Source organism: Acinonyx jubatus, chromosome D4, assembly GCF_027475565.1.
Source record: "Acinonyx jubatus isolate Ajub_Pintada_27869175 chromosome D4, VMU_Ajub_asm_v1.0, whole genome shotgun sequence".
Lineage (NCBI taxonomy): Eukaryota > Metazoa > Chordata > Mammalia > Carnivora > Felidae > Acinonyx > Acinonyx jubatus.
In genome coordinates, this window is record NC_069391.1 from 36,593,748 (window position 1) to 36,612,475 (window position 18,728).

An 18,728-nucleotide genomic window follows, 5' to 3' on the forward strand; every position below is an offset into this window, starting at 1 on the left:
GGAAACAACAAATGGAGGTCAGAGAAACCCCATCCAATGCCAAACCCAGCCCCCCAATCCTGTTTCCCAGGGCTTACCATGGAGGCTTGGAGGGCAGAGCTGGAGAGGGTGGCTCCTGCAGGCTCTCCCTGGGTTCTGGCTCCCGGCGGGCACCCACTGTCTGTGCCACTAGTTGGAACATGGACTTGTCCAGGCTCAGCCAGTCAGAGGGTAGCCTAGAAGAGAGCAGCTAGAGCTCTGGCTCTGTCTGTACCCTGGCTTAGAGAGGCCCCCCAAATCCCTCCGTCTACACTATGGGATGCCGCTCACCTGTTTGCGGGCCGGGTCTCACGCTGAGCCTTTCGGGAGCCAAAGAGGTGGCCCCACTTGATGCCCCCAGGTGAAGGTTCTGAGGCTCCTTCCTCATTTTCTGCTGAGGGGGCAATGGACCCTTCCCTCTCCCGGCTGCGCCTCAGCTCAGCCAGCACAGAATCAGGTGGGCTCCCCATCCAGAAGGGCCAGCCCCTATCCCGGCCAAGGGTCTCCTCAGGGGCAGGGCAGGCCTCCGCCCCCTCGACTACTCCCTCTCGAGGGGGTGGCCCCCCACTTCCTGACCCTTTCTTTTTCTCACTGCTGCTACTGCTGCCACCACGGGGGAACCTAGAGCACTCAGCTGAGCCATCGATGTAGACCTGGGAACTCTGCATGAGCTGGTACCACCAGCCGGCCTGCCCACCTCGGGCCCACCTGCCACGCCCTGGGCCCCCAGCTGCCTCTGCCACCTCTTCTGTCTCCTCTTCCTCTTCATCCTCTCCACCTTCTGAGGCACCCACACCCTTCACCCGCTCCCCATGGACTGCCCTGTCCGTGTCTCCAGGGCCCTCCTGGCCCCGAGCCCGGGCCAGCTGCAATGTTGAGTGGGCGGACAGCAGTAGGTCCTGGGACACCCGCAGCAGCTCCTTGTGCTGCCGCTGCTGCTGCCCACTTTGCAGCAGCCGGTGCTGGAACAGCAAGTCAAGGCTGAAGGGCAGCAGGGCCAGGGGCTGTAGCAGCAGCAGCAGCTCCTCAAAGAGGCTGGGGCACACAGTGTGTGCTGCACTCAGGAAGCCCCACGGCTGGTAGTGGGTCTGGATGATATCTAGGGGAGAAAGAGAGAGGCCTGAGCCACACAGAGAAGCACAGCCTGGCCTGGGGTGGGCCTTTGAGAAGCAGCCCTGGCAGAGCCACCGCATATGGCCACACAGGCTGCATACTGTGCCCTCAGATGCACTCCAGTGGAAACGATGCCACCTCAAGTTGTGCAGGTCGCGACCTCCAAACCCTAAGTGGCAGCCCCAAGTTCAGAGTGGAGGTGTTGGGGTTCCTAGCCACCCTGACTTCCACACTGCCTGAGTATCCTGCTGACTCCAAGGCTCTAACACAAGTAGAAGCTGGGGGAAGTTTTGGGCAGAAGCCCCGGCTTTGAGGATGAAAGTTTGTGGGATTCCCTCCCCACCTCTAGAATCTGTAAAGAGCTGTGCCTCCCTCTTTGAGCCTCTGAGGTCTGGCCTATATTGAGTTTGCAAGAGAGAACAGTGTCCTGGGCATTACCTTCGTGGTTATAGAGGTGGTTAAACCAGAACTCCAGGGACCGGATGCTGTAGGGAAATAGGTGAAGAGAGTTGAATCTTGTGTGGATATAGCCAGATGATAAGGTACAAAGGAGACGGACATTGGGTCAGACATAGAGCAGAGGTATAGGCTGAACACCCCCCTTCTATGGCTACCTGGTTCATTTCATGTAATCTAGTTCTGGAAAGTCAGCGGGGACGTTGGGAGGGGGTGAACATGTGATTCACAAGCCAATTTCTTCCCTCTAGAAAGGAGTTGGCTTGCATAGGACCCAAGAAGTCAGGGCAGCTACTGAGTGAGAGTACAGGGTACACATCCCCAAGGGGATGGCCTGGGCCCAACTTGAGAAAGAAAGATATTAGGATGTGGATCTCAAGATGGATTTACGGGCAGGCAGGATTTGGAAGTAGTGCTGGAATGGAGTGGATCAAAGTTTACAATATCCAAAGAACCAGATTAATTTCCAAATAAGCCAGATTATGGATTAAAAACCAGATTAAAAGCAAATGACCATGTTGGTGATCAGTGCCAGGGGGTTGTGGGTGTGGTGGGAAACCAGTGACCTACTGAGAGAGGCTATAGCTAGATGGGAGTGGTGGGGGAAGGAGGAAGGTGAGCCTGAGCCCTGGCCACAGATCCTGTGGATCCACCTGACTGTCTCAGTCTAGGGAGTTGGTTCCTCAGAAGTGGCGGAGCCTAGGGGAGAGGGCTGGTGGTTTACAGCTCTTGTTGCCCCACACACTCACTTGAGCAGGCCAAGAATGAAGGCGTTGAAACGCATGGTGTGACTGGTGAGCTCTGGGAATTGGCTGACTTTGTTGTAGAGGCCATGCAGGACCTTGGTAGACGGGCCTGAGAGGAAGCCAGAGTTAGCAGTCACATGTCCAGTCTCTGGAACCTTAATCTCAGCCTGGAGTCCCCATCTTGCCACCCAGCACTTACCCAGCTGTGTGGAAGCCTCAACCACACTCCACGGCATGTTCTTACGTTGCCCAATGATGACATCTAGCACAAAGGCCTTGAGCCCATCCTCCAGCACAGCCTGGACCGCAGGGCACAAGTACTTCAGAACCAGGTGGCCCACATTGGGGCTCACAGAACTATTCCCCAGCTTTGCCTGTGGATGCAGTAGACAAGTACAGAGAATCATTTGAGGCCTGACCTTGGTCCTTTCTGACTCTCTTAGGCCTGAGCATGCTTCTCTTGAGATCCCCATCCCGAAGCTCCCAACTCTGGGTTCTTGGTGCAAGAGAGCAGGAGGAAGTGGTCGCACAGAATGGGTGAGGGTCAGCCGGGTAGAGCTCAGCTCTTCAGTTTCTTGCCTACCTTCACCCCAGGATCCCGGCTTGTGCCAAAATGGGCCACAATGAGGTCCACAGCAGTGTTAACTGCTTTCACCAGCCCTGCAAGTAAGAATTTGATGTGTGACAGGTTCCTAAGCAAGTCCCTGGGCAACGTGGCTGAAATGGAGCCCTCTGTGGAGAGAGGGAGGGGCTTCCACTCTTTCTCTCTGTCTCTGCACATGGATCTCAGTCTCACCGAGGACCAGTCCCTGGCCCCTTCTTGTTTTCGCCCAGTTCTCAAGCCCTGCACTGCTTTCACCACCAGTGGATCCATCTCACCAACTGCATCTTCAAGACCTTCTTACTCCATATCCTAGATCAATCTAACTATTCATCTTCTCTGCTATGAGAAACCAGGCTAGTGGCTGCTGGAGAAAGTCCGGGGCCACTCATAACAGTGATCGACAAGGGCACTTCTTGGATGTGCGTCTCGTGGTACGCTCTGCTATCCTTTCACATTGCCAAATCTTTACCCCTCTTCTCAAGCCCTTGATTCTACTTCACCTAGAGAACAGAGGCGACTGGTCATGAATTCCACATCCCTGTCCATCCAAAAGACCTAACTACATTCTACCTAACCTCCCCCAGGGCCCACTCACTCTCCATCTTGTTCAAGGTTCTTCCCTCTTCCTAGGTTTGAATCTCCCACTCTTCCTCTGCAAGGGACCTTAGCTTCATCTTTATTCCTTCTCACAGGCTCCTTCCCTTCAGCCCACAATGATGTTCAGTTCTTTTTGCATCATCTCATTGAAGCAGCTCTCTTAGTCCAGCGGTCCCTTATTTGCTAAATAGCTTAGTAGATGTCACCATTATGCTTACCGAAGCTGTTAGTCCCTGTAGTACTTGAACTGTCCCCAAGAGTACATGGCCATTTATTTATGGCAAAGTCTCCCTCACTATACGTAGCTCTCCAAGGCAAGAGACTGAAGCCCGATTCTTAAGCATCTGATAAATGACCCTTGCGTGCTCATGCACACACACCATACACAATACACAGACTTCTACCTCTTGCCCCAATTCCTGTGCTAATTCTTTCCTAGCATGTGGAGTTCTAAAATAGGGAAATAATCTGGAAGACTAGACAGTAGGGCAATGGGCACAAATAGGCACTGACAACAGAATTCCTGGCCTGAGCTGGGGGTAATATTCACCTTTTTTCTGAAGTAGGTCAATGGAAATGGCCTCTGAGTTGCCATCTGGGGACAGACAAAACTCAGCTGGAGGCTTCTCAGTCAAGGAAAAGGGGTCTTGGAAGTCAGGGCAGGTCAGTGGTAATGGCTTTACTACTTGACCTGCAAAGAAGAGAAAAATCAGTCTCAAGCAACTCTCCTAAGAGTTGCAGCTGGGTTCTGTGTTCCTTTGGGGACTGACCCCTTCTCCAGCCCTGCCAAGCTGTGGTAGAGCCTGCTCTGGGTATACTGGGGACCTGGGCCACACACCATTCATCCGGCAGTTCAGATGGCCAGCAGCACTGAAGGAGCCAGGGAATTCAAAGATGGGGTTCCTTCGGGCCAGTCGAGCTTCCTGCGGCCTTCGGTCTAGGCTCCCTGACAATCCAGGTGGCCCTAGTGGGTTCTTCCTCCTGTATTCCCGCCACTTGAGTGCTTGAGGGGACAGGTGGTTGGCTGAAAGCAGAACAGATTAGCAGAAGAGACAGACAAGAGTTAGCAGGAGATAGCACTTCATATCCACCCAGTGGGCCCATATAAAATATGAGGGCTGGGTGTGTGTATGGATATTATCCATAGATAATATGGGGAAGGACCCCATATTACCCCCCCCCCCCCATTATTTAACCCCTGACCCCAGGCTGGAGTATAAGAAACCATTCAAAGGGGAGGTAAAGATGCTTGGGGTGGGGGGTAAAGCTCATACCATTATTGGGCCTGGAGGCCATGCTGCCCTCACCACCTCCCCGGGCTAGACTTTCTGCTCGACTGAGGCTAGATCTCCAGGAGCCCAGAGGAGGCAAACTTCCTGTTCCATGGAGACGGTACTCAGCCAAGGTCAGTATCTTCTGATCCTCCTTCTGTGGCTGCTGCGAGGTGGCAGGCCGGGCAACAGGAGGACAGGAGTGGCTCCATGGGGGTGAGCTTTCTGTGGCTGTGGCCTGCTCTGGAGGAGGGGAGCACGAGGTGGAAGCAGAAGAATCGGTGCTGGGCCCAAAGGGGCCAGCACTGCGGATGGGAGAGTAGCTACCCAGGGGTGACGGCCGTGAGGTTTCTAGCTCAGGACCAGCTTTCCTGGCACCTCTGTTGGTGGGTGCCTGTGACTCCCCTGAGGGAGCTAAGGCTGGAACTTGAGCAGTGGGGGCAGCCAGTGGGGCAGGCTGCTGTGCACGGCCACAACCAGAGAGGCTGTAGAGCTGGGAAAGGCTGTGGAGGGCTCGGGCCTTGGCCAACTGCTTGGGGAAGTGGTGCTGGAACACGAAGGGCTGGATGGGCAGCGTGGTAGGCCTCTGCTCCTTGCTGTAGCGAAGGACTGGTCGGCTCTCAGCACCACCTCCTGTGGCAACAGTGATGGAGGAGGAATCAGACAGATATGCCCTGAGACCCCCATGAGAGGAAGCAAAGAAGCAGACAGATGATGCTCACTGGGGAGAGGGGAAGAGACAGGCAGGACCTGAATTGTAGGAATTGAATGGGGTAGGGGTAATCCAAGTTTGGGAATTTGACAATGCCCCTCCCATCTTCTGTAAAACTTTCCCTATTGTCTTTATGATAACTGAACTCTCTTGTACTCTTGGCTATTCACCCCTTCTTCATTTTCTTAACTTCAAGGGTGTATATATCTTAAGGCTCCATTCTTTGATCTCCCTTTACACATTCTCCCCTGCATTGTTCAAGTTCAGACATTCATACACATGACTCCTGAACCTTCAGCTTTAGCCCCAACCTTCCCCTTGATCTCTGGATCATTCTGCTTTAGGATTCTGCTTTCACGTATTTTTTATTTTATTTTATTTGAGAGAGAGAGAGAGAGAGAAAGAGAGAGAGAGAGAGAGAAGCAGAGGGAGAGACAGAATCTTAAGCAGGCTCCACTCTCAGCACTAAGCTGAAATCAAGAGTTGGATGCTCAACCAACTGAGCCACCTAGGTGCCCCAAAGATTCTGCTTTCACTTAATAATTGCTATTTTAAAACAGTTCATCTATTGCCTTTCTCCTGATGACTTTCATTTCAGTCAATGGCAGAAACACCATTTCCTTTGTTTTGGAAGCCTAAAGAGTTGGAGTCAGAGCCACATGATCTTCAGGGTAAGATATTATTTACTTCAAGCTTTTGTTCATCATCACCTTTCTCCGCTAAAGCTGACTCATTTCATTCTTAAGCAAATCTAACCATAATATTTCCTTATTTGCAGCTGGGATCAGACTCCTGTCACCCCTATCCACCCCATTCCCACTTTTTCATAATCCTGGCATTGGAGCCTCACGGTCTTTATTTGCTCCCTCTACACAGAACGGTGGTCTCCAAGACTGATCCTCTCCTGTTCTTTCAGCCAATCTTCACGTCAGCGTCTCTCAAGACATAGGGCTCCGAACTAAACACAGAACTCCAGGATACTGTATAGCCTGATGGTCTTTGTGTGTGTGTGAGCTACACTTCTAATAAAACACTGCGTATACTGTAAACATCTGGATGAACACAAGGTGGCGCTACAAGCACCTACAAAGCCTAAACCCCTGGGTATGGCTCGCTAGCACAACTCTGGCCGCACAAGTCTGTCAGATAGGAATTAATATCCTTACCTGACAGATCAGGGTATTGGAAATTTAGAGATTAAGTCATTTGCCCAAGGTCATACAACTAGGAAGTGGCAGAGATAGAACTCTGCCTAAGCCAGAGTCTGATTTAGGGGCTAACATTCTCTTTATCACATTGCACTACACATGAAATGGTAGCCCTCATCTTTTCCCATTTATTTATTACTTCAGTGAGTCTTAAGGGGACAGTGATCACAACCCCATGGTGGGGGGGTTAGAATCATTCCTAAGGGACGTGTTCAAAATGTACCCTCTAGTAGTCATCCCCAATCTGTGCTAAGAGCAACCTTTGTCATTCTCCCTTTGCTTACTGTGCTCCAGCCACACTTCCTGCTGTCCTTAAACATGCCTAGTTCATTAACATCTCAGGGTCTTTTGCACTTGCTGTTCTGCCCCAGATCTTCTCATCATTCAGGCATCAGCTCAAACATCACTTTCTCAGTGGCGACCATCCCAGTCACAAGTCACACTCTATCTCATTATCCTGTTTTATTTTCTTTTTAACATTTAATCACTATCAGAAAGTAATCTCATTTGTTTATTGTCTATTACTCCTCATGAGGGCTCCAAAAAAGCAGGGTTTCTGAATTGTTCATTGATGTATCCCCAGTGCCTAGAATAGAGCCAGGTATGTAGTAGGTACTGAATGAATATTTGTTAAATGAATGAATCCCCACTGTCTCCCTTGGTTCAGTCTAGTCTCACTGCATCCAGATCTTCTTACATAAATCAGACTGCTTCCTAAAATACCAATTTTATCCCATGGCCCTACTGCCCACAGAATAAAGTCTAATCTTCTCAAACAGGTGTCCATACCTGCCACCAATTAGGCTGCTCTCCCCTCAAACTTCCACACCTGCCATTCTCATTGACACCACTCTCCCCACTCTGTCCCCAACTTTAAGCACACAGCTTTCCCTCCTGGGAATGCCTCCCTCCTTTCCATTTATTTAAATATCAAATTTCAAGGCTGAATGGACCCTGGCTATCAGATTAGGTATTCCCAACCCCAGCTTTATTATACCCCCTATCTGAAGTATGTTTGTATTAGACTGTTTATTTCTACTCTTTAAAAATCCTCCCTAAGTCCCCAGGATAGGGTTTGAGGCAGGGAAGTAAGCTCAGAGAAGAAGGAGGAGCCTAACCTGGGGAGTGGGTCTCAGTTATGTCCCCAGGGAAAACAGACTAAGGCTTCACATTTTTCTACGTGACAGCTCTTAAGAAAACTGGAGTCAGAGACCACGTTCATACAAGTCTGCTGTTCTATAGGTGACATAGTCCCAGTCCCTCAGTTCCTTCTTAAAATGAAGCACCTAGAACTTCCAGGTGAGCACTAACTGGTGCAGGGAGTAGAGGACTATCAGCTTCTCCCTTCTGGAGTCTATCAATGAATCCAGTCATTTTAACTTTTGGAAGGAAGCCCTTCCAAACTGCTGACTCATTCTGAGTTTGCTATCAGTTAAATATCCCAAATCAATGGAAGTACATACAGCTCACCTGTCAAACTTCACATTGTTCCCTGCTTTTTTAATTTTGTTCTTTCCAGACTTGGTAAGATCTTTTTGAATCCTGACTCTGCTGCTCAGAATCTCAAAGAGATCTCTGCTTCTTTTGTCATTCATGAATTCTTTTGAATAGTCACTCATAGCAAAGAATCGAGAGAAGAGACCTGTGGTAAGTCACTGGAGACTTATGGAACAGAACAGCATCTCTATATGAAAAGTCTTACCTGATAACAAAACAAACAACACTTTTAATGCATCTCTGACCAGGATTGGTCTTGCCCTAAGAATGCCAGCCACAACATCCCCTGTGCCTAGAGACACCTGCCAGACAGTACAGTCTAAGAAGGGAGTAGGTTCCAAGGGACTCTGGCCAATCTCTGCTGTTTCTGACCCCCCTCTTCCCTAGAGACCTCCCTTTCCATCCCCACCCCAAGAACAGCTCCTCTGTGTATGTTTAGGAGTGTGAAGTCTTCTGATGGGCTGTGATCTCCCTAACAGCAGAGATAAAACCATTTATGTTTTTTTAACCCATTTCCTTTGAGAAGCCAAGGGACCCCAACCTGAGGCCACAGCACAGCACAATCCCCTTTATCTCCCTTTCCCCTGCTTTATCTCCTCTTTCTTTCCAAACCCTCTGAGATCTGACTGCCACCCTCACTGCTCCCAAATGTTGCTTTCTGGATTCTTCAGCCTTAATGTTAGCAATTTCACTTCAAATTTTGTTGAACTCTTTTTGAAATTTTCTCCTCATTTAGTGCATGTACCTTCACTCTCCCCTGGTTTTCCTCTAATATCCTAATTCTTCTCAGTCTCCTTGGGATGTTGCTCTGCTCACCCTTAAATCATTGTATCCTCAGGGCTCTCTGTCCTTGTTCCTTTTATAACTCCACACATTCTTCCTGGATGCTCTCATCCACTCAAAGCTTCAACCACCTCTTTTTTTAAAAGTTATTTTTAAAAATTTAATTTAATTTTATATATTTTTAATTTTTTCTTTAAATCCAAGTTAGTTAACATATAGTGTAATAATGGTTTCAGGAACATAATTTAGTGATTCATCACTTCCATATGACACCCAGTGCTCATCCCAACAAGTGCCCTCTTAATGCCCGACACACATTTAACTCATTCCCCTACCCACCTCCCCTCCAGCAACCCTCAGTTTGTTTTCTGTATTTAAGAGTCTCTTATGGTTTGCCTTCTCTCTGTTTTTATCTTAATTTTCCTTTCTTCCCCTTTGTTCATCTGTTTTGTTTCTTAAATTCCACATATGCAACTACCTCTTTTATTCTGACGACTCTGATCATAGCCATCCCCTGACTCCCAGGATATCCTTCCAATCTACCTTCCACCCAAACAACCAGTGATCTTTCTAAAACGCAAATGAAAACATGCTACTAAGCTGTTAAAAACAAACAAAATGCCACTTCCCTGATTAAATCCTTCAAAAGTTCCATCCACACCCCACCATGGCTATACCAAATTATTTGCAGTTTCTGGAAAGCATCAAGTTATTTTGCACCTTTGTAGTTTTATACAGACTACTGTATGAATCTAGAATGTTCTTTCAAGTCTCCACAAAGCCTATTCCTAATCGTCCTTCTAGACTGGTTTTAAATATAAATTATGTTAGCAGTCCTTTTCTGACATGTTAGTCTGGATAGCCCTCTCATAGACCAGTACCATATACTGTCATCTCTGTGTTTTAATTATGTTTCCTTTTCTGTTTTCATCCTTAGTCCGTATTCTTTGAGGGCAGAGACTGTCCCTCATATCTATCACCAGCATTTAACACAGAGCCTTTATAAAATATTTAAATGTAATAAAATAAATAGGAAAAGAGAGGACCCAGGAGGCTTTAAAGGTCTAGCGACTGGTTTCAGACTCTTTGATGAGTGGCAACAATCACTGATCAAAGAATGGACTTCACTGACACCCAGTATGGTCTGCCTATTGGACATATCCCTTAAGCACTGTAAATTCCTAAATGTCCAAAACTAAACTCGTGCCTTATCCCTTTTCCTATAAATCTACTTTAGTGTTTGAGGTCTCTATCCACGTACCCTCATCTTTCCAGTCATCCAGGCTTACAATCACAATCTTCTGTGTTACTTCCTTTCCCAATATATCAATTTCTAAATCCTGACTTTATCTCCTCAGTGTCTTTGTTTATCCTCTATCCCTCCTTCCCCTGGTGACAACTGTAGGACATGACCTGGACTGGAAAGATTAATCTAGGCTGAGGAACCTTTAGTGGTTATGGATGGGGTGGTTGCCAGGGCCCTATCACTGAGGAAGCCATGCATGTATCTTCATATTCTCCAGCTAGGTTCCTTACCGTCAGCTCTAGCTCTTGCATCCTTCTGTGTATGGCTGTTGGCTGGGCTCCCTGGGAGAGCAGGCCCTGGATCCATCAGCTGGGCCAGGGGGCCTTGCCCAGCAGCTCTGAGGCCAGTAGGTGGCATCTCATTGGACTGGGGGCCCTGACAGACCTGGGTGGACCAGGGCTCTGGGCCAACTAGGTCCATGCCTGGCCCCGAAGGCATGGGTGGTAGGCTATGGCTACAGCGAACGCCCTCATCCAGTGGGCCCACCCTATCTTGTTGGGCTTCTTGGATGGGTGAGAACTCCTGGGAGGACTCTCCGATGCTCAGTCGAAGTGGCGGAGAGCCAGAGCCTGCAGCTTTCTTCCGGCCTTTGGCGAGCTCGGCGAAGGAGGTGACCCGCCTAGGCGGGGAGCCAGGCCCAGCGAGGGCTGTAGGACCCTCACTCAGGCGCACTGGGCAACTCAACATGCGTTCCAGTGAGCCCAGGCGGACAGGAGGGCTGCGCGCCAGGGTGCGATCACAGCTTCGAGAGCGCTGGCGTCCAGTGCTAAGGTTGGGGGGCGAAGTGTTAGTGTACACTTGCCCCTCGATCACAGCAGGGCCCACAGGAGCTGCTGCTTCCACTGAGGAACCCACTGCTTCTTGCTCCTCTGGCTGGACTTCTGGCCTCTGGAATAGGTAATACTCAGAGGGCTGGCTGGGGCCAGGGTCTGGACCAGGGCCTGGTGCCGGGCTTATCTTGGTGTGTTCCTCAGAGCAGCTGGTGATGGAAGAGCCAGCTGGGCTTGGGGATGATTGGGAGGACAGGTCACAGGTGACAAGTTTATAGTAATTCTGTGTGGCCACAACAAGACGGGCCTGGCTCTGGAAGCAGGCTGTGAGGTCAGCCACAGCTGGGCAGGGCTCACAGTGTGGGCGGTAGGAGTTGCAGTTGGCATCGAGCTCAGGAGACGAGGCATGAGGACAGCCATAGCTCCCCTCCCTTCCCCCACTGTCGGGGTGGTGGGACTCACAAGACATCTTAGACTCAGCTGGGGAGGGCTGCAGGTCCAGGTAGAAGGCGCCAGGGTCTGAGTGGCTGCAGAAGGAAGAGTTGCTGCAAGACTGTGGGGCGGAGTTGAGATTGGCACGGGAGTTGCCATGCATCTTGTTGTAGAGGGTGCTGAAGGTGACCAGCACACCGTCTGAGCTGTTGCAGGAGGAGTCACTCACATAGCCCATGGACTGGTCAGCCGCCTCAGACTGACTGGATGTGCTACTGCAGCGGCAGTGCTGAGGTCCTGAGCCTGAGCATCTTGGGTTCCTTGGGGATTCATCTGAACTGAGTTTCCATTCGTGATCAAAGGAAAAGCCAGAGGTATCACTGGCTCCACCCCCACTGCCACTCCCACCAGGCCCCCCACACTCATCCAGTTCCATGGTCTCCGCTTCCAGTTCTGGCCGGCAGCAGTGGCTGGTGCTGCACTGCTGGGTATCCAAGGTGGCCACTGGCTCCTGCTCCTGCCCTTCCACTACTCCAGCCCGACTACGTGTTGCCCCCCATGGCCTGCTCACTCTAGGGCCAGGTGGTGGCAGCTGGAAAGGGGACAGATGTAAGGTGGGCTGACCAGCCCCATGCAGGTGGAAGGACTGCTGGGTGGCACTATCACCAGTGCTGTCATCATATAGGTCACCAAGTCCTGGCTCAGCCACACTTTCCTGTAGCAGGAAGGGATTGTGTCGTTTAGGGGCCCCGGGGCCTCTTCCATCCCGCACCCTACTCTTCGTGCTGTCTGCAGACCGCGCAGATCCCCCCGGAGCAGAGTGCAGACTGTTGTATAGCAGCGAGTCAGCTTGTCCTAGGTCTTGATCAGGCTGGGTGATGCCCAGCTCAGGTGGGCAGAAGGGATTGGATCTTGTGCTCCCACTACCCCCACCTGCCCCTCCACAGCACTGTCTGTCTGGGACTTGACAGTGCACCAGGGGGATGTGGTGGACGATGAGGGTCTCTCCAGTCAGCTTTGGGGGACTATCCATTCTGGAAATTTCGAACAAGGGCATCAACAGCACCAGACACTGCCCCTGGAGCCCAGTGGGGCAGAACACATTTCATCAGGAGAGCTTGGCACCTGGAGAGAGAGGGAAAGAAAGGGAACCTAATGTCACCTCCCTGGAAGTCAGGGACATGCCCTTCCCATAGCATTTTCAGGTGGAGAAGAGCCCAAGAGGAGAAAAGATTCGGAGTCAAGATGGAGCTTGATAACACAGCCCAACAGGGCAGGGGTACCCCACCATACTCTGGACTGCACAGGCCCAGCTCTTGAGCACCCCCTTAATTTTAAGTTGGCCATGCATCCACTTGTGACCAAAGGCAGAGCCCCTTTTAATGCCACATACGAAAATCTCGGGGTTCTCAAGGGCAACACTTTCTCGTTTTCTTTCAAGGATGTGTTCTTAGCAGTAAATGATGACTAGTCCTGAGTACAGAAAAGTATGAGTAGTGACATAACTAAGAAAAATCATCTAGGATGACTGAAAGGGTGCTCAGCACTAAGGGGGATACAGAGATGACTTAGTCACAGTTACAGCTTGCAAGCTTTCAGATAAGGGGAAAATCATGAATACTATATTATGTACTCACAGCAGTAAGCTATAATTTTGCAAGAAAACTATTTTTAAATATTCTCTATCATTTGCCCCCCTATGTCATCTCATTTTCTCTTCCTCTGAGCCCCAGAATGCTTATCCCTCTCTCATGGCTGTGGGCTAAGGATCCTTGCTCTCCTTACTACTGTTCTGGAGCTTTTTCTTCTTCTTTTTAAAGATTTTGTTTTTAAGTAATCTCTATACCCAACGTGGGGCCTGAACTCACACCCCCAAGATCAAGAGCCACATGCTCCACAAACTGAGCCAGCTAGGTGCCCCTGTCCTGCAGCTTCTTGAATACAGAGACCAAATTGGGCATCAAAGTGACTGAAAGTATGCTAATCTCTTCCTTCTCAATGCAGGGCGGGTGTCTATTTCTATCTCTTTTGTATCACTCAGGCACAACATCACATAAGACCTAGCAAACATGACAGCCATAATACATTCTTGTCCAGCTCAGGGTACAGATCTTCTGAAGTGCCCAAATTCTATCCAGTTTCAGCTCAGAACTTTCACTGTGGGGGTCTCCTAGAAAGTCTTCTCTTCCCAGTTTTTCCTCTGATAGGCTAAGGTAAAGTTCTCTCTTGTTCAAGGTCTCCTGGCCCCAAGGACACAGAGCCCACTCTGAGCTTCTCTGGTCTGTTGGCTGGACTGTGGCAGAATGGCTTCCTCAAATTCTAGTCTTCTGTGCTATCAAGTTCAATCCTAACAGTCCTCACTTGCTCAGATGCCTCATATCTAATTTCATTCATTTCTCTTCCTTCCCTTTTTATTCTTGTCATTTTCCTTCCACCCACTATGAGTATAAATCCCCCACAACCTAAGTTCTCCATCATTTAGCTGAATGCTTTATACCATCAATTTTTAAAATTTTAACTCATTTAGATTATAGGATCACAGCCCTTCATGTGGAGTACAGAAAAGATCTAGGCAAGTCACATATACTCAAGGACATGAAAAGGCAATAATAAATGAAAAAATTCAAGTGGCTGATAAATACATTTGTGAGGGATACAGTTTTAAAATATCATTATTTACAAATTAAATTACATCAAAATTAAAAAGTATTTACCCTCTTTTTCCCCCTTTCCTTTCAGAGAGGAAGACTTTGTTGGACTTCCAATCCTTTGTGAGTTGACTGGGGGTAATAGATATAGGGGTAGTAGATACGGAGAAAGGTGGAAACTAGACAGACTAAACTGAGCTACAAGGTTTGAGTTATAGAAAACAAGGGAATAAATATTTTTTACCTTGGATTAGGTGATGGTTTCTTCGCTATGACACCAAAAGCACAAGTGAAAAGTGAGAAAATAGATAAGGTGGATGGACATCATAAAAATTAAAAACCTTCAGGCGTCAAAGGATACCATCAAGAAAAGACAACCCACAAAATGCGAGAAAATATTTACAAAGAGACTTCTGATCAAAATATATGAAGAACTCTTACAACCCCACATTAAAAAGACATATAACCCAATTAAAAACTGGGCAAAGACTTGCCTAGACATTTTTCCAAAGTAAACACACAAATGGTCAATAAACACATGAAAAGATGCTCAACATCATTAGTCATTAGATAAATGAAAACCACATTGAGATACCACTTCATCCCCAGCATGATTCCTAAGATACAAGACAGACAATAATAAATGTGTGAAAATGTGGAGAAATTGGAACTCTCAAACTTTGCTGCAGGCATTGTAAAATGGTGCTACTTTGGAAAAATAGTCTGACAGTGCCTTAAAATGTTAAACATAGAGTTACCATATGACCCAGCAATTCTACTCCTAGGTATATACTCAAGAGAAATGAAAACACATGTTCACACAAAAGCGTGTATATGAGGGGCACCTGGCTGACTCGGTAAAGCATGTGAGTCCTGATCTCAGGGTTGTGAGTTCAAGCCCCAATTGGGTATAGAGCTTACTCATCTATCTATCTATCTATCTATCTATCTATCTATTCATTTATATTTTATTTTTTAATGTTTATTTATTTTGGAGAGAGAGAGCACAAGCAGGGGAGGGGCACAGAGAGAGGGAGACTGAGGATCCAAAGTGGGCTCTGCACTGGCAGCAGTGAGCCCCAATGCAGGGCTCAAACTCATGAACTGTGAGATCATGACCTGAGCCAAAGTCAGATGCTCAACCCTCTGAGCCACCCAGGCATCCCTATTTATTTATTTTTTTAATTTGGTTTTTCTTTTTACTTTTCTTCTAAGATTCTATTTTTAAGTAATCTCTTCACCCAGTGTGGGGCTTGAACCTATAACTCTGAGATCAAGTGTTGCATGCTCCACTGACTGAGCCAGCCAGGCACCCCAGTGTAGTGCTTACTTTAAAAATAAATAAATATGGGCACCTAGGTGGCTTAGTGGGTTAAGCATTCAACTCTTGATTTTGGCTCAAGTCATGATCTCATGGTTAATGAGACTGAGCCTTGCATCAGGCTTTGCTCTGACAGTGCAGAGCCTGTTTGGGATTCTCTCTCTCCCTCTCTCTCTCTCTGCCCCTCCCCTGCTCAGTCGCTTACTCTCTCTCCAAAATAAGTAAATAAACATTAAAATGAATAATAAATATATAGATAAAGCTGCACCAAAAAAAGATGTTAAAAAAAATAATGTGATATATACATACAATGGAATACTATTTAGCAATAAAAGGAATGAAGTGGTGATCCATGCTACAACATGAATGAACTTCAAAAAGTAAAAGAAGCCAGTCATAAAAAGCTTTTTTGTATGATGTAGGATTCCATTTACATGAAATTTCCAGAACAGACAAACCCACAGAGCAGAAAATAGATTAGTGGTTTCCAGGGACTGGGGGACTGGGGAATGGGGAGTGACTGCTAACAGGTATGGAGGTTCTTTCTGGGGTAATGAAAATGTTCTGAGATCAGACAGTGGTGATAATTATGAAAGTCTGCGAGTAAAATCAAAACTACAGAATTTTATGGTATGTGAATTATACCTTAACAAAGCTGTTATTTAAAACCTTTTTAAAAAATACACACACACAAAAGGTTAGGAGTTATGAGGTCAGGAGGGGTGAGGAAGGGAACCAGTGTTGAGCAGTGGAGGGGATGGGGCATTTGCAGAAACAAGTTGAGAACAAGAAAAGAGAAAGAGAGCTGGCTTAAAGTATGGGATTTTATAGAGAGAAATAAAGAGGATTTTTAGGAAGTTTAGCTATGAGGTACATGAGATAATTTCTCTTTGCTCCTTCATATCTCTTCCTTCACCAAGAAAACTTGGGTTCAAATATTTATGCCACAAGGATAACAGAAAGTTGGAAACAACCTAAAATTCCAATAATAATCAATCAACAAAAAAGAAAAGAGCAGGGGTACCTGGGTTGCTCAGTCAGTTAAGTGTCCAATACTTTTTTTTTTCTTAATTTTTTAATGTTTATTTATCTTTGAGGGGGGTGGTGCATATATAGAGGGAGACACAGAATCGGAAGCAGGCTCCAGGCTCCGAGCTATCAGCACGGAGCCAGATGCAGGGCTTTAACTCACAGGCCCAGAGATCATGGCCTAAACCAAAGTCGGACACCCAATTGACTAAGCCACTCAGGCACCCCAAGTGTCGCTTGATTTTGGCTCAGGTTTCTCTCAGTTGGTAAGAGCAAGCCCTGTGTTGGGCTCTGCACTGACAGTGTGCAGTCTGCTTGGGATTTTCTCTCTCCTCTCTCTCTGCCCCTTCCCTGTTCATATGCTCGCACTCTCTCTCTCAAAGATAAACTTAAAAATTTATTTATTTATTTATTTGTTTGTTTGTTTGTTTTTAAAGAATTTTAAAAATGATTTTATTTATTTTATTTTTTTGAGAGAGAGGGAGATGCACAGAGAGAAGAAGAGAGAGAATCCTAAGCAGGCTCCACGCTGTTAGCACAGAGCCCAACACAGGGCTCAAACTCACCAACCATGAGATCATGACCTGAGTTGAGATCAAGAGTTGAATGCTTAACCGACTGAGTGACCCAGGCACCCCTGGAAAAAAAATTTTTTTTAATAAAAAAGTAAGAGCAGAGTAACATTAAAATATGTCAATGTGACCACTGACTTGGGAAAACATTCACAAAATATTAGGTGAAAACTGCAAACTACAAACAGTACGGTATGACACCATTTTTAAAAATAAATATATGTCTATATGTGTCTTAGTCTGTTGAAGCTGCTATGACAAAATATCTGAGACTATGTGGCTTATAAACAGCAGAAATTTATTTCTCATAGTTCTAGGGGCTGGGAAGTCTAAGAACAAGGTGTCAAAATGGCTGTGTTCTGCCCTCTTCCTGGTTCATAGCTGGCACTTCTAGCTGTGTCCTCACATGGTGTAAGGGACAAGAGATGTCTCTGGAGCCTGTTTTGTAAAAGCAGTAATATCATTCATGAGGGCTTTGCCCTCATGAAGTAATCACCCCAAGGCCTACCTCTTACTATCATTACCTTTGTGGGTTAGGGTTCAATATATGAATTTGGGGGGACACAGACATTCAGACCATAGCAATATGCATGAAAGAAAATCTGAAACCATATACAACAAGATGTTAATAGTTCTTATCTATGTTGAGTGATTTTAGATTATTTATAATTTTACCCTTTTGGTATTAACTGTATTTCCTAATTTGTATGTAATATATATCTATTATGTATGTAATTTAAACGGTTTTATTTCCTTTAAACACGTAGATACCACAGGTTCAGGGCCTGGAGAGGGGGTCTTCCCCTTATAGATAGTACTAGGTTTCCCCAAGGTCCAGGCTATCATCTGAGGTCTGGACTAAAGGAGCTATCTTGTACATATAGCAGTAATTTTAGGAGTACCTATGGGTTACAGCCATCACTTGATCTTCAATGAATATCCAGCCCCCCTATATTTTTTTAATTTAATTTTTTTTTGAGAGAGAGAGAGAGAAAGAGAATGCACATGCGCGTGAGTGTGTGAGAGCAGGGGAGCAGCAGGAGAGGGAGAGAGAGAATCATAAGCAGGCTCCATGCCCAGCATAGAGGCTGACCTCAGGAACTGTGAGATCATGACCTGAGCCGAAATCAAGAACTGCATGCCTAACCGACTTAGCCACCCAAGCGCCCCGACCCAACCCCACCCCCCTTTCAAACCACCATTTTCAAGCGGTATTCACAAATATACAAACATAGAAACTTGTGATTCTGATCCACAAAACTATTATTGAGTCATATATGCTTTGAAATGGAAAAACATAGTGATACACAGAGTCTAGAAGGCTGATCCTCTAAACCAGAGATAAAGAATAAATGGATAATGGAAGATGATGAAGAATCTGTACCTGGAGGGTGCAGAGAGTTATATTATACCGTTATGTTTACATATCTGTCCCCCAGGCTAGAGTGTAGCTTCTTGAGGTCAAAACCTGTGATACAGTCAACTCTGTGTCCCTGGAACTTATACACAGCGCTTGGAACATGGTAGGTGCTCGGTTATTTGTGGACTTCTATTTTACCCATTTATTTTTTTTTAATTAAAAAAAATTTTTTTCCTAATGTTTATTTATTTTTGAGAGAGAGAGAGAGTGCAAACAGGGGAAGGG

General features: G+C 47.0%; 1 protein-coding gene and 1 long non-coding RNA gene across 7 annotated transcripts in view; one reads left to right on the top strand and one right to left on the bottom strand.

The window, feature by feature from the left end:
• Positions 1 to 18,728, bottom strand: part of RUSC2 (RUN and SH3 domain containing 2) — an 81,226-nt gene that overhangs the window by 16,026 nt on the left and 46,472 nt on the right. For 5 of the 6 annotated variants that reach the window (XR_008291125.1, XR_008291124.1, XR_008291123.1 and 2 more), the window contains exons 2-11: positions 10,542 to 12,638; positions 4,809 to 5,438; positions 4,373 to 4,558; positions 4,085 to 4,225; positions 2,917 to 2,993; positions 2,533 to 2,707; positions 2,337 to 2,442; positions 1,570 to 1,616; positions 310 to 1,117; positions 78 to 215 (exon numbers count right to left, since the gene is read on the bottom strand). Coding sequence is in view for 3 of the 6 variants with exons in the window: in XM_053204960.1 (XP_053060935.1) it covers positions 78 to 215; positions 310 to 1,117; positions 1,570 to 1,616; positions 2,337 to 2,442; positions 2,533 to 2,707; positions 2,917 to 2,993; positions 4,085 to 4,225; positions 4,373 to 4,558; positions 4,809 to 5,438; positions 10,542 to 12,570 (4,337 nt within the window). In the remaining 3 variants the exon portion in view is untranslated. The remainder of the gene's footprint in view (positions 1 to 77; positions 216 to 309; positions 1,118 to 1,569; positions 1,617 to 2,336; positions 2,443 to 2,532; positions 2,708 to 2,916; positions 2,994 to 4,084; positions 4,226 to 4,372; positions 4,559 to 4,808; positions 5,439 to 10,541; positions 12,639 to 18,728) is intronic. The other variant, XM_053204961.1, reaches the window with a different exon arrangement.
• Positions 5,894 to 16,850, top strand: LOC128312175 (uncharacterized). The gene is made up of 2 exons (XR_008291127.1): positions 5,894 to 6,188; positions 6,296 to 16,850. It is a non-coding gene; the product is annotated as an uncharacterized LOC128312175 (long non-coding RNA).